The 15465-nt window shown below is 41.2% G+C and overlaps 1 protein-coding gene across 4 annotated transcripts in view; it reads left to right on the forward strand.

The window, feature by feature from the left end:
- Nucleotides 1-15465, forward strand: part of LOC118403912 (diacylglycerol kinase beta-like) — a 79015-nt gene that overhangs the window by 40066 nt on the left and 23484 nt on the right. For 3 of the 4 annotated variants that reach the window (XM_035802778.1, XM_035802776.1, XM_035802777.1), the window contains 2 exons: nt 11899-12120; nt 14893-15072. In XM_035802778.1, the coding sequence (XP_035658671.1) occupies nt 11899-12120; nt 14893-15072 (402 nt within the window). The remainder of the gene's footprint in view (nt 1-11898; nt 12121-14892; nt 15073-15465) is intronic. The other variant, XM_035802779.1, reaches the window with a different exon arrangement.

Below are 15465 nucleotides of genomic sequence, written 5' to 3' on the forward strand. Positions count from 1 at the left end.
TGGCAATAGTACATACTAGCCTGGGTACTATCCTGATCGCAGTTGCCATGGGCGCTTACTATACACTATATAAAGTAAAGTCTTTATGGTTTTGCAAACGGTCTTATAATTAAGATTACTTCCGCTATCTGAAATAACGTCGTTGACAAGAGATAGTTAATGCTATCTAAAAACTTTGACTCATCGTATCTAAGTCGTAGAAAAAAATCGACATTCTTTCCATGTATAGCAAAAAAATTCCCGGGATTTCTTTCAGGAATTTTAAAGACGGATTGAAGAAGAATTTTATTGCACGACAATTGTAAAGGATACAACATGTGGCAACTTGTACACAGAAAGCAGTTGAACTACTGTAACATGAGTTGCTGATATCTAACAATTGTAAGTAACTAGTCTAATTCAGGACTGGCAATAGTACATACTAGCCTGGGTACTATCCTGATCGCAGTTTGCTATGGCGCTTACTATATAAAGTCTCCATGGTTTTGGAAATGGTCATATATTAAAGCTTACATCCACTACTTGAAACAACGTCGTTGACGAGAGATAGTTAATGCTATCTAAAAACTTTGACTCATCGTATCTTAAGTCGTAGAAAAGAATAGATATCTTTTCCATGCATAGCTAAAAAAATCCCGGGATTTCTTTCAGGAATTTTTAAGACAGATTGAAGAAGAATTTTATTGCACGACAATTGTGAAGGATACAACATGTGGCAACTTGTACATAGAAAGCATTTGAACTACATGAGTTGCTGTTATCTAACAATTGTAAGGAACTAGTCTAATTCAGGACTGGCAATAGTACATACTAGCCTACTATCCGGGGAGCAGTTCGATGCGGCGCTTACTATACACTATATAAAGTCTCTATGGTTTTTGAAACGGTCTTATTAACGTTATTAAGATTATATCCACTATCTGAAACAGCTTCGTTGACGAGAGATATTTTATGCTATCTGAAAACTTTGACTCGTCGTATCTTAAGTCGTAGAAAAATCGATATACTTTCCATGTATACTGTATAGCAAAAAAAACGGTATTTCCGTGTTTTTAAGACGTATTGTAGAAGAACTTTATTGGCATTGCACGACAATTGTAAATGATACAACGTGTGGCAACTTGTACACGGAAAAAAGTTAAACTACATGAGTTGCTGATATCTAACAATTGTAAGGAACTAGTCTAATTCAGGACTGGCAATAGTACAAACTAGCCTGGGTACTATCCTGATCGCAGTTTGCTATGGCGCTTACTATATAAAGTCTACATGGTTTTGGAAATGGTCACATATTAAAGCTTACATCCACTATCTGAAACAACGTCATTGACGAGAGATAGTTAATGCTATCTAAAAACTTTGACTCGTCGTATTTTAAGTCGTAGAAACAAAATCGATATTTTTACCATGTATAGCAAAAAAAATCCCGGGATTTCTTTCAGGTATTTTTAAGACGGATTGAAGAACTTTATTGTGCAACAATTGTAAAGGAAATGATACAATATGTGGCAACTTGTACACAGAGAGCAGTTAAACTACATGAGTTGCTGATATCTAACAATTGTAGGAACTAGTCTTCTTCGGCAATGGCAATAGTACAAACTAGCCTGACGAGTGGGTACTATGCGGATCGCAGTTCGCTGTGGCGCTTACTATAAGTATCGTTTTGGAAACGGTCTTATAATTCAGCTTACGTCCACTACCTGGCACACCGTTGCTGACGAGAGATAGTTTATGCTAACTGAAAACTTGGACTTGTCGTATCTTAAGTCGTAGAAAAGTAATCGGTATTTCTACCATTTATAGTAAAGAAAACCCGGGATTTCTTTCTCGAATTTTTAAGACGGATTGAAGAAGAACTTTATTGCGCGACAATTGTAAAGAGTACAACATGTGTGTGACATCTGTCTGAAGTAAGTCTGTTCTATAGTTAAACACAACGTAATGCCCTAACATAATAATGTTCTGAAGCATTAATATCCTGGTACATTATCTTGGTATTATCTGTGGTATATCGTATGATTAGCTTTGTTTGCGTTGATATTATCTATGCGAATATATAAACTGTATACAAGAACAAAGGATCCAGTGATCGAACATTATTACTGCTTGAATAGCTTACAGCTCGATAGCTTAACAGGGGTCACCGACAACTTCTGCCTGTGTGTAGATGCATCCCAACTTCGGGAGGGCTCATTAGCATATAACGCGGGCTCATTAGGTCATTTATTTATTTATTTATAGCTGCAAATTCAGTTCGTGATACTAGTCAGTGCTACTAGTACTGTACAGTGGTACTACTCTGCTTAGCTCAGTATGTCAAGGACAAGTTGTTTTGCTCCCAAACGCGGGATTCCTTGCATGATGCGAGGTCGAGCGGCGGAGCGGCTCGCCACCTCCGCCACGATGAAGGCAGCGAGGATGAAAGCAGGGTTTGATCAGTCGTCATTCCTGATATTCTCATGTTTAAAAACACGCTAGTGAGATACAGAGGGAACATAATCTGATATGTCATGAGCAGAAATGCTGACCGTTAACGTCGTTCTGCCGCCATTTTGAAAATCGCGCGATGTGTTTATGACTGCAAGCGCCACGGGTGTCCCGCCCCCTACGTTCTGAATCCCTCCTGACATCTCCAAAGATGTCTGTAAAAACTGTGTCTAGATTACATGACTTGCTTGTTGTCGGTGAATAATTTTGATTTCAGGGTAGAACCGGAGGTAAATATTACAAATAATTTTTCAGTAATATATTGAAGGTTGGAGGTCCTTTCAGAGATGTCTTACAACAAGTACACGTCAGGCCTGCTACAAAGGGGAAAATCCTGTTTTTATTGGGGGCATTACCAAGTAGTTTCCATTCCCCAAGCCGTGTGGGGCTTCTTACAATTTCAGGTGCGGAGATGAGTTAAACTCCGTCCCTTATTAACGATGCCAATCTTATCGGGCTCCAGAATATGTAGTGTGTATTGAATTGAATTGTAGAAAGCCATTGTTCTCCCATTAGGCCATGTTGATTTGATTACTAGTATATGGATGACATCCTCTGGGAACTCCAAAATTGATGCGAGCGTGCGAATAAAAAAAAAGTTTGGCCAAAAAAAAAGTTGCCTTCGGTATGAAATGTAAGTGGTCAGGAAGGTTGAACATAGGACTAGGACACATATTATGGTATACCAACAATTAGGTGTAGGGACCGGTACATCGTACGGGTGCAAAACCTTTTCTTTCCTTCTTGGACAGGTAAAAAAAAACAGACATAAAAAAAAATCTGTGGATTGGGTTTCGCCTATTAAAAAATGGATAGGTGTTTTGGGGCTTACCGGGTCAAGAAAATAGCAAGAACGATGCAGAGTTTATAGTCATATTTGTATACCAGGTTTCTACAGTCAAAGGTACAGAGCCTTGATTACATGAAGATGGTATTTTAATACGCCAGTGGGCGTCGGATACTCCACCAAACAGATTCCTTTGTAGCAAAATTGACCATTGTGTGGAGTATCGCCCATTCAAAAGTTTTCACAGACAATCAGGTTCAGGTCCTGACCTGGATCTGGTCCTCTGGACCTGAACCGGACCTGTACCTGAATTTTCTGTACTGGTACCCACCCCTACCAACAATAGATTTATTTTATTTCTGCCCTTTCACATCTTATTCTTTGACTTTAGATTTATTTTGGAATTCGATGACATTAGTTATCTGCTTTCTGATACTTTTTTTCAATCTACGGCATATATGTGCTCATTTTACAGCTGCTTTGCACGATTTACAGTGTGGTTGAAAACTTTTTTTTTTTTGGAAACGGCCGAAAATTGATGCGAGCGCGGATTGACAAGGGCGTGATAATTTCCGCCTCCAGGGACCTGCGCGTGCCGGCTGGGTAGCTGTGGTCAGGGAAAGTAAACAAGATAATTACAGGGGGCGGGACTGATGTAAACTCCCTCCCTGGCAATTCTCACAGCTTCTAATCTTGTCAGGCGCCGTTCTTGCGGTGTTCCATTTCTATGGTATCAACAGTATGGAGTATGTCGCTGTAAACTAGAAATTTTAAAGCAACCTACAGATGTCAACATTGGAGAAGTCAATTTGTATGTAACGTTACTTGCCCAGGGCAAGTAGTAAATCAATAAAATACTTATCACTGTGGTCTGGTAAAGATTTTAGGGGCTAAATAGACCCCAGGCATCATAAATAGATTTGGCTCCACAGGGAGCCCCGGTCTGGAAGCAGGCATCAACAAAAGCACATGGTAGAGATGTGTTATGGCCGTTTCCAGCTTGTTGTTGGGTCTCATTTCAAACTGTACAAGCAGAAGCCCAACTTTGATAGAAAATAAGTACTGTAAACCTGCACAAAGCGGTTTTATCTACGATCTGTGCGCACGTGCGGCCACCGCTGTTGGTCAGGTTATGAAACCAATGAATTTCCGACTGAGGTGAATCGCATAATTTTCATTGGCTTACTGTAACGTTATTAAGCATGGATTTTTCTGTGAATCGTGACATGATGAGTTATTTTTTCGTGAAAATTTCTATAGAGAGGCGTTCACTTGCATAAAATCAAGGCTGTCTCGTCGCCTTCCGCTACAGATCGCCATTTGACCTTTGTTACGTCACAAACAAAACACAAACAAACCGGTGCACATGTTACGGCCGCCATGTTGGAAGTATTCAGTGTTGGAGCGCTCTGCCGCGCGGTTCTAAAATTTTGCTCCATAACGCTGCTCAGCTGCAGTTACATCGTAATTTACTCGAGGACAGGGTCTTTTGCCGTACCGGAAGAATATGGAGTCAGTCCCCGATCCAAGACCCGTCGTTTTTTTTACTACTACATGGCTGATTCGCGACTACGTAACGTTACAATTTTGACGTGTCGATTCCCAAGTGAATGGTCAAAGTGGCGATACTGTGGAACACCAATCAATGTAGTTTATAGAGACTATTGTTAACAGTTTACTCAAAGTGTAACTTTGTAACGTTAGCAGGCCAGACTTACCTTGCTTGTGTGGATCGTTTTTTTTTTTTTGTAGTTGAACAATTTCTTGTTTCCAAGCAAACCAGAAGTGAGTACATGTACTATCAACAGCTACTAGTACTACTATACTAATAACGTACTTAATGTTGCGATACGGACGAGGATGTGAAGTGTGTATTGCATTGTAGAAAGCCACGAATAGCCCATTGTTCTCCCATTAGACGGATTGACACGGGCGTGATGATTTCCGCCTCCTGGGACGCACCCGTGCCGGCTGTGTAGTTGTGTTCCAGGAAAGATAATTACAGGGGCGGAGAAGATATAAACTTCCTCCCTGGCAGTTCTCTACAACTGCCTACGTATCTTGTCGGACGCCGTCCTTGTGTTGTTCCGTGTCTATGGTATGTCTATGGTGACTATATCGCTGTGAACTGGGAAAATTTAAGTAACCTACTACAGTAGTAATAGTCAAAATTGGGGAAGTCGATTTGTATGTACATGGCCTGCCTCTGTCTGTGCTAATACCCCTGTCACATGTAGCGAAAATCGATCGGACGACGAGTCTGCGAGCTCTAAAGGACATTTTCAGCAGTAAGATGTCCAGTGTTCTCTCAATCAGTGGTGAGAATTTTTAGGGATCGTCGGTGAGTTTATCAGGGTTCGTACTATAGCCTTAACATCAGCGACAAGTCGCCGGTGATCTCCGAGTTTGTAGAGTTCGTGCTGAGTCGCCTGCAGGTCGTCCGTACCTCGCCTAGGTATTGGTCGACATTCGATGGATAGTTGGGCGTCAATCCAACGAATGAAGACAGATGTCATCTCGAAAAAGTCGTACGATGCCTGCTAGCCAAAATGGAGACGGCCCCGCAGGAGTATCGCATTAATTTCTGGCGACCTTCGTCCACATCTCGCTCGACTCGTGCAAAGTCAGTGAAGTCGGGTGTGCTTCCTACGAGCATCCTGCCTGTGTCGGGGGAATGTTCTACGATCCTGGGTCGAGCTCGTGTCAAGTAGTCTTTCACCTGACTGAAACATAACCCATGCTTTCTGAATTTGTCTCCGGAGCTGCATTCTTCTGGCACCTATACACGCATGCACAGTTCATGAGAGGTTCATTCTCATGATCTATTCACAGGCCTGAGCCTCACTTATATGTGACAGGGACATCTTTGGGGTGAAAAATATGCATGACACTCTGAAGCCTTAAAACTGGCGGACCTTCAGCAATCGCGAAGTACGTCCAAAGATCGCAGATCATGTGACAGGGGTATAAGCAATGCAGTGTTAGAGGAGGACCAAACGGAGGCACAAAGACAAGCGTCTCACTTTTAGGACGACCAAAACGTAACTCCTGTTTTATTTCAAGAAGACACCGGTCCAGTTCTATCGGTTCTAGAACCCCGTTCCAGATAACGTAGAAGTTTTTTACGCTCCACTGCTCCATTGACACTTACCGTTACAGTAGTAGTTCATAGAGACTATTCATTAAGACTATTTCAAAGAGGCGATCCTAAGTGTATTTACCTTGCTTGTGTGACCCGTTTTTTTGTAGTTGAACAATTTCTCGCTTCCAAGCAGAACCAGAAGTAAATACATGTACTGTCAATAAGATAATTACAGGGGCAGGGATGATAGAAGAACTTTACTGCACGACAATTGTGCATGATATAATGTATGGCAACAACTATTACACAAGGTACAAAATAGAGGTATAGGATAAAGCTTAACATTAGTTAACATAACAATAAGGGCTAACATAATTCTTTGATATAGTATTGCAATGGAGTAGGCTAATCATTAGTTTCGGTATTCTTTCTAATAGCAGAGCAGTCCTTGATATATTTGCCAATTTTTGCATGACCCTTGTCTGAACAGGCTGCTCAAAGATTCAAAGATTGAAAATGAATAAAGAATACGACAATTAATTGTATCACATGTATCTTGCAATTTCATAGTTGTGCGTTGTTTCAGGTACGAAGGACCAGTGGGACAAAACCTGTTTTAGCGAAGGAGCTGTGTGCTCACAGCAAAGGGGCTGCATGCTCTTCGGACTAACTGTGTGCCCAGCTCATTCGCTAAGCACACGGCCCCTTTTCTGTGTGCACACTACTCGTTCGCTGATCACACAGCTCCTTATCTGCGTGCACACAGCTCTTTCGCTGATCACGTAGCCCCTTTCCTGCGTACACTGGCACAGCTCGTTCCCTGATCACACAGCCCCTTCGCTGAACACAGCTCCTTCACACACAGCTCCGTCGCCGAGCACACAGCCCCTTTGCTGTGAGCACACAGCTCATTCGCTGTGAGCACACAGATACTTCCCCGAGCACGCAGCCCATTCACTGTGAGCACACAGCTCGTTCGCCGAGCGCACAGCCACTTCGCTGTGAGCACACAGCTCCTTTGCTGAGTATGCAGCCCCTTCGCTGTGAGCACACAGCTCCATCGCTAAAACAGGTTTTGTTCCAATGGTCCTTCGTAGGCAGGAGATCATGATCAACGTAGCCTGAATGTTGACAAGATTATAGTTTATTCATTTACTTATTTGCAGAGACATCGTAGAACAAACATATGTCAGGCCTGCTACAGAGTAAAGGGGAATCCTGTGGTCTCGTATTACGGTAGTTACCGAGTAGCAGTTAACTATTCTACGACGTGCGTGCGTGTGTCACACAGTTTCAGCTGGAGTGCACCAGGACATGTTGATACAGACCTGTGTCACACATTTTCAACATAAGAGCATGAATCAAAGCACTTTCCCTGTATTTTTTTTAAGTTCAAACATTGCTGCATCTACATTTCAACCATGGTGACTGCACACTACCCCTTCTTTAATTAATTTACGACTATTATCATCTGTAGCATTCTGCTATAGTCACTGAAGTCACAACAACATTATGTAAACCATGACGTTGGTGGTTCAAACCCAAGTCTGTACCCCAAGTAAAACGCGCTTATCAACGTGCACCCTGCTACCTTCACAGTTACTGATAATGACTCAACTTCCTATTCTTAACGTATAGTCTCACAATATAGTCTTTTTTAAAAGAAAAACCCGGGATTTTATCAGGGCATTCGAAAAAATCCCGGGTTTTTAAAAGAAAAACCCGGGATTTTATTTGGGCACCCCAAAAAAATCCCGGGTTTTTTCAAAGAAAAACCCGGGATTTTTTTTAAAATCCCGGGACAAAAAAAAAATCCCGGGATAAATCCCGGGATTTTTCTATATTCAATGAAGCATGAAGACTCCCACTGGGGGGTATAATGATCCGTTGGGTAACAAGGAACATTTTCACAAAATATCTGATATATAGGTGTAGTTTGTGAAAGGCTACAAGCATTAGTCCCAAGTGCTCTGCTCAGTCCCATTTTAATCTGCTCGATGTTAAAATTAAATCCCACCGAACACATCATCACGATGTCGGTCATCAAAGGCGCGAGGCCGGTCACGTCAAAAGGGATCCAGGGAAATTTGCAAATATTTACCCTCGAGCTCTGAAATGCCATTGCATTTCTTACATTTTGAGGGCAATAATACAGGGGTAAATTTTGCTGGCAGACTAATGTAGAGTTTAATAACATTTCTGTAAGTGAAAAAGGTTTTCGAGGGCGTCATGCATAAGCCCCGCCCCCTCCCTTTCGCATTTCCACTGTGTCCCGAGCGCCAACCTTGGGCGATCCCTTGCAGAGGTCCAGAAAAATTTTGAAATCTTGACCCTCTGAAACGCCGTTTCTTGGATTTTGAGGGACATATTCATTATTCATTATTCATATTTTGCTGGCAGACCAAGCTTTTTTTTTTTGCTTGGCCCTCCCCCCAAGTCAAAAATTTTTGCTTGGCCCTCCCCCTGGCAAAATATTTTTTTGCTTGGCCCTCCCCCCCCTGGCGACCGGCCCTCCCCCCTCGCTAAATGCCGTACGGTCCCTTACCTTTGCCAAGAAGGTCATGCTTTGTGTAAGTGTTTGTATGTTTGATTGTTTGTGGATGGACTCAAGAAGGCCTACTACTAGTATTAGTACATGGATTGTCTTTATATTTCTTATGTGGGCAGGTCTTTATGAGACTTGGAAATGAGAAGATATACATGTATTTTGGCCCTTTATTATTTAGTGGCTTGTCCGCAGCTGAATTTTAGGGTTTTGATATTTTTAGTCCTGGACGTTTTATGGTCAAATTACTTTCCTTTATTAATGTGTTCGTAGCGGTTGTGAGCGGAATGATTTACACAAGAGTGTCAAAGATTCTCCTGAGCATTTATTCCACCCGAAAAAGCAGCTGTTTTCCCTTTGTTTTATGGTCATTTTCATTGTGGTGCAGCCTGTGGATACATTGTGTGTAGCGATGTGATTTTAGCGATTTTGAGAATGATTTTGAAATGACAGAAGAGGAATTCAAAGTCCATGTAGAATAGTGGGAAAAAGAGAAAAAAAAGTATTTCAGAAAAACATAAGCATAGACATCAGATCCTGATCCAAGGAAAACACCCCAGTTCCCTAAAAGGCCGCCCCAAGAAAAAGATTGGGAAAGATCCAGGTCTTTCAACACACTCCAGGAGCTTGGGGTCTCCGGGTCCGACTGGACTGTCTACATCCAGTGCAGAACAATGTGGCGAGAACTATCCGAACTGTCTGTAGCCGCCATGCATCAACTCATGATGCAAGCGAACATTTGATTGATTTATTGAGAGACCTTGTTTACTAATAGGTAGCCAGTAGGTGGGGAGCAGCATTGTTAGTGACACTGTGAGAAAAAAGCAGAAGCACTCAGCTCACAGTTCAAAAGTGTTTTCACAGAAGAAGACAACAAAAACATGCCATCTCTTAGGCACCCCTGCACCCCTCCTATGGAACAAATAGAAATTTCTACCTGTGGAAGGGAGAAAACACCATAAATCTGAATTTATCCAGTTCAAACTATTATCAAGATTGGTGGAGAAGGGGTGCATACTTTAAGCCTTAGGTTACACATAGCCGAATTTAGCTCCCGAACACCAGCCGACCCTTAGCCGACTCAGGTCGGCTGGTGTTCGGGAGCAGTCTGACCAGTTTAGGCCACGCCAATCTTTTAGCGCCGAACATGTCCCGAACATGTCCTACCCATCTCCCAACCATTAAATGACTTACTCCCGACTGTGTCCCTAATGCTAACTAACCTATTCCCAACCATTCCGACCTCTAGCTGCAGACTGCCGAATCACTTCAGACTGATTCCCAACCGATTGCTGACACTCTCACAACTTAAAATGGACATGAGCAGCAATTTTAGAAAAAGTGGCCATTTTCGTTTTTAGTCAAAATAATCGTTTCTTGTATCTTGTATTCACCAAAAGATCAAATTTGGATCACAGATAACTAATACAACATTTATGGTTCTTTTTTGTTTTTGGCTGGATGTCGGTCGTGTGAAGTTCGGGGGTGATTCACCTACGTCCTGGTAATAGCCATTTTGCTTGGGATTGAGTTAGCAGAGATTTGTCTACGGTTTTGGGGTGAAATGTTAGTAGGTTGGAAACAAGCTGGGAGTAAGTCAGCAGTGTTTGTGGCTTGGTGAAGCAGTTAAAACTGACTGCTGACTTACTCCAGAACACTAGCCGACCGTGCTGAAGACCAGCCGACCACCAACCAACCCATTCCAGACCTGCCATTTAGAGCCGAATGTTTTGAACATCTCAAAACATTCGGATGGAGCAGCCGACTCAGCCGAACACCAGCCGACTTAGCTGAATGCCAGCCGACTCGGCCGACTAGCTCCCGAATCAGCCCTAACCATAGTTGGGAGAGAGTCGGGAGCCAAATTCGGCTACGAGGGGCGTCCAATAAGTAATAACTCTGACCCGGTCCAAGTTGTCTGACCTATAGATAAAATTTTGCTTGTGTAATGATTCATATCTCCATAGTTTATGTTGCAAAAAAAAAGAGCTCCGAACTAATTGTGGATTCTGATTTACTGGTGTTTGAACTGAGTTAGGTGTGAAATGGACCAGGTGTGAAATGGAGCCAGTTAAGTATTGAGCAGTGATCCGGTTTTTGTATTTGAAAGGACGCACACCAAAGGAGACTTTTGATGAAATGAAAGAAACTTATGGTGATGATGCCCCATCATATGACCTTGTAAAACGCTGGCATCCTGAATTCAAACATGTCCGGAAGTCTGTGGAAACAGCTCCCAGACCTGGTCGTTCCTCTTCTGCCATTGATGAGGCATCTGTTGGAGGACCAACCTGGGGTGTCCTACAAAAACGGTGTCCAGAGCTGCATCAAACGATGGAAGAAATGCATAACTCTGGGTGGTTCCTATGAAGAGAAAGACTAATAACTGTGCCAAGTTTCATTAATCTCCTGCAATGGGAAATGTTAGAGTTATTACTTATTGAACGCCCCTTGTATGTGTAACCTAGGCATTATTTGAGTTTTTTCATTTTGCGTGTCAGCGCTGGCAGATTTGTCTCCTGCTTAATACCCTAAAACGTGGATGCGTACTTGAATCGAGAAAATATGGTAAATGTTGTTGATCAGGACCATTCAGCTGAGGTACATGTACATCTAAGATGTTTGACACGGGTTGCCAAAAATAACCACATGTATTTGGGCTTAATCCTGTTGAGATTATGCTTGTACAGCACAGAAACTTTGTAGTGTTGAACTACAGTGTGTACAGTACATACATGTACTCAGTCAGATTATATTAGGTGATCAGGTCAAGTTGAAAGCCAGGTTGTGTAACAGTGGGGTTCAAGCGCTGCCAAACAGACCACGCCAACAGCTCTGAGCTTTTGGTGTTGTGGTTTGCATGTTGGATTTGTAATCTGTCGCCCCGGGTTCGATCCAAGGTTTTGGCATGTTGTTTCTTTCTGTTCTACGCGCCCCTCTTGTGTTTGAGTTGTCCTGGTTTAAGGACATCTGGTCTTGCTTCTGTTTTGGCAGGTAAGGCAGCTATGGCCACTGCAAACATGGTGTGTGCACCAATCACCAGCCAGGCAGTCGCTCCAGACGAGGGATGTAGCACAGTCTCCAACCCAGACACAACCAACAGTGAAACTCCCCTGTGTGTCAGCTACTCTTGTGACAGGCTCACAGGCACAGACAGAGGGATGGAGGACACTGTTACCGAAGGAAACTCCACATCTTCCTTACCAGCTGTCTTTTGTAAGATTATATCTCTAAACACCATTCAGCTTTTCACCATGCAACAATTTCTGTGACTACACAGCTTTGCCAAAACAAATCTTACTAATTTTGATGACCTTTACTGCCTATAATTTCATAAGTCAGGTTAGGAATTATGGTATTTCCTTTCAGCTATGAATTTCTTTTTTGCATGAGCCTAATCATAAGAAAGAGTTCATATTACACGAACCTAAAGTAATTACCATCCAATATGGTGTTTGTTATGTTGCATTGGCTCACTAAAGGTTTTTGGTGCCCAGTCCTTACCATGCAGGGATAACATTCATTGCTTTTAGACCAGCTTTTTTCATTTTTGTATCTAATATGCAATGACCTCTATAACGGGAGGTGCCCTAACATGCCACGCTTTTCCATGTGCTAACTCACGGCATTCCAGGGTTAGTTGTCAGAGAGTGGTTAAGTTTTAATGAATTTTTTCCTATAACTTACATGTACATGTAATAACATACTTGGATAAGAAATACATTCATACGGTTCATGAACCCTTCATCCTCCGTGTTACAAGTCGCAAACTCTTTGAAACATTTTTTCTGAATGAACCTTCTGAGTTTGTGCTATGCTGGACAGTGTGCTCTAACTTGGTGCGCTTTTCTAATTTTGCTCTCGTCAGAACTTGGTGATGAATTTAAGTAACCAGAAATAGAAATCAAATTATATGATATTTTAGTTTACTTTTGACAGTAAAATTGTGATTGTATGTACTTCTCATCTCACGTGAGGAGGGCTGAATCTAGCACGATCAAGGTCTTGTCGTCATGGCGGTGATGCGTCTTTTTCTATGATCAGTCTTCAACTCAACAAACATTTGAAGACCAATATTTGTAGTGTTTTGTAAAGCTTTATCATGACATGACTTACAAATGTATATTTTTGTGAATGTACCTTCTGAGTTTGTGCTACCCTGGACAGTGTGTCCTAACTTGGTGCGCTTTTCTAAGTTTGCTCTCGTCAGAACTTGGTGATGAATTTAAGTAACCAGAAATAGAAATCAAATTATCTGAAATTTTAGTTTACTTTTGACAGTAAAATTGTGATTGTATGTACTTCTCATCTCACGCGAGGAGGGCTGAATCTAGCACGATTGAGGTCTTATCGTCATGGGAAATGGGCTGTATGCACTGAATACAGCGGTCAGACTAATAAAATTATTTCCAAAAAACTACACCGCCAACATCACCAAAACTCTAGTAACAGGTGACCATAATGATTTGGTCCAATATTATTGTGAAAATTACATTAAAAAAAAAAAAAAACTGCAGTCAATATGTATAAGTATACTTTTATGCAAAAACAGCTGTGTGCATGGACTTGGTTTATTTACCTATTCTAATCAGCATAGTCAGTGGCAACAAACACGGTGTACTTTACATATTAATAAGATCAGCAAAAAATTTATGCCATCTTAGGGCGGGTACCAACTTAGGGCAGGTACCAACTTAGGGCACCTCCCGTTACATCACTGCAACATGCATTCCCAATGTCTATTCTTCCAGTACAACAGAATTGTTTCAAATGCAAACCCTTTGTCTCCGTCTAGTAGTATTATAACAATAACTGTGAAATTAAGTCAGACTTTCCATGAAAGTTGATGAATTTACAGCCCAAATGTCTACGCTGTGTGTAATCTTAATTGTAGAATTTGATAATAGGAAAATTTCTGTAACAGGAAAACATTGTCAAGTAAATTGAGCTAAAGAATTGCAGGACCTGGTCTCTTTGAGGGGAATGCCATTATAGTGTTCAATGCTCTGATGGTATAGTTTAGCAGTTAGTTTTAAATAGCATTAGTAGGCAGGTGATGTTGAAAAATGGGAACTTGATATTGACGGCATAGTATATTACATATATTGGTCACACATGACTCCAGATTACTACTACTATACTAGATAAATCATTTAAATTTCATTGCATGGCAACTTTAACTCAATGATAATCCTTATGCAAATTGTTTGAGATTTAGTTCTTGTAAGGTTGTGCGTTTTTTCTTTGCTCTCAGAGATAAAAATCTAGCAAGCAGTTATCATAAAGTACATGTAGACATACAGCAGGGAGGAAAGCTTCATTATATGTATAACACTTATTTACTCTATAAAACTCAGCCAGGTCTCCATGCCTATTGGCAGAAACCTGATCTTCAGACTTTGTCTTTTGTTATATTTTTGCAGTAAAAGCAATTTTTTTTTCAAATCCAAGAACTGACAGATTAAGTTGGTGTAGTCTAAGTTATGTATTCTTTGGTCTTTGCTATAGAATATAGTTTACTTACATTAGATATACAATGTAGATGAACTCTAGATGAACTTTATTGCACAACATTTGTACATGGTACAATTTATATAATTATGGCAACGACTATTACATAAAGTACAAAATTGATGTATAAATAAGACCATAGTAACATCCTAATTAACATAACAATAAGGGCTACAATGTAATATAAGTCTTTGATAAAGTGTTCTAATCGTTGGGCTAATCATGAGTTTCGGTATTCTTTCGAATAGCAAAGCAGTCTTTGATATATTTACCTATCTTCTTTGCATTATGGGAGTTGTGACATCTAAAGATATTTTATACAAATCTTTCTGTAGCATCAAGTCTCTTGAAATCTGCTGTACTGGATTCAAGAAATGTGAATAGCTCATTACGTAAAATATCTAGAGCATTCCATATATATTTGACTTGCCTATAGTAAGGACAGTGTATTACAATGTACATGTGTTCCTACTCCAGCCAGTGAAGCACCAGTCCCTCAGCAATGCAGCAAGTCTCCACAGAGGTCATCTGCAGGGGAGGGCAGTCTGAAGGAGAGGACTCTCACCCCTGCAGACTCAGATGATGTTGTCTTCCTTAAAGACATTGTCTGCTACTTGTCTCTTCTGGAAGGAGGTCGAGCAGAGGATAAGTTGGAATGTAAGTTGTTGATATTGAGGTCCTAGATTCTATATCATAAGCTCAGAGCCAGATAGCTTGTGATGTAAGAAAGAAGTGATGTATGTTTGGGCCACCTAGCGACTTGCTCTGGAACTGCAGGGTCAATTTTGTCAAAATCTTCCAAGGAGTTTCCATGATATTTAGCATGCAGGTATCTTTGGCTGGGATGTACTGTGAATGCATTTAAGTTTGCGGGGATTTAATTTCGTGGTAGCGGGATAAATGACTTTTCGCTGTGGTTTTAATTTCACAGTAACACCATAGACTGCAGCATAATAGAAAAATGTTCACAGTGTTTTTAAGTTAGCCGTGAAGTGGTCACATTAATCCAGCACGAACATTTCTGCATTTACAGTACACAACAAAGTACAA

Source organism: Branchiostoma floridae, chromosome 16 (genome assembly GCF_000003815.2).
Source record: "Branchiostoma floridae strain S238N-H82 chromosome 16, Bfl_VNyyK, whole genome shotgun sequence".
Lineage (NCBI taxonomy): Eukaryota > Metazoa > Chordata > Leptocardii > Amphioxiformes > Branchiostomatidae > Branchiostoma > Branchiostoma floridae.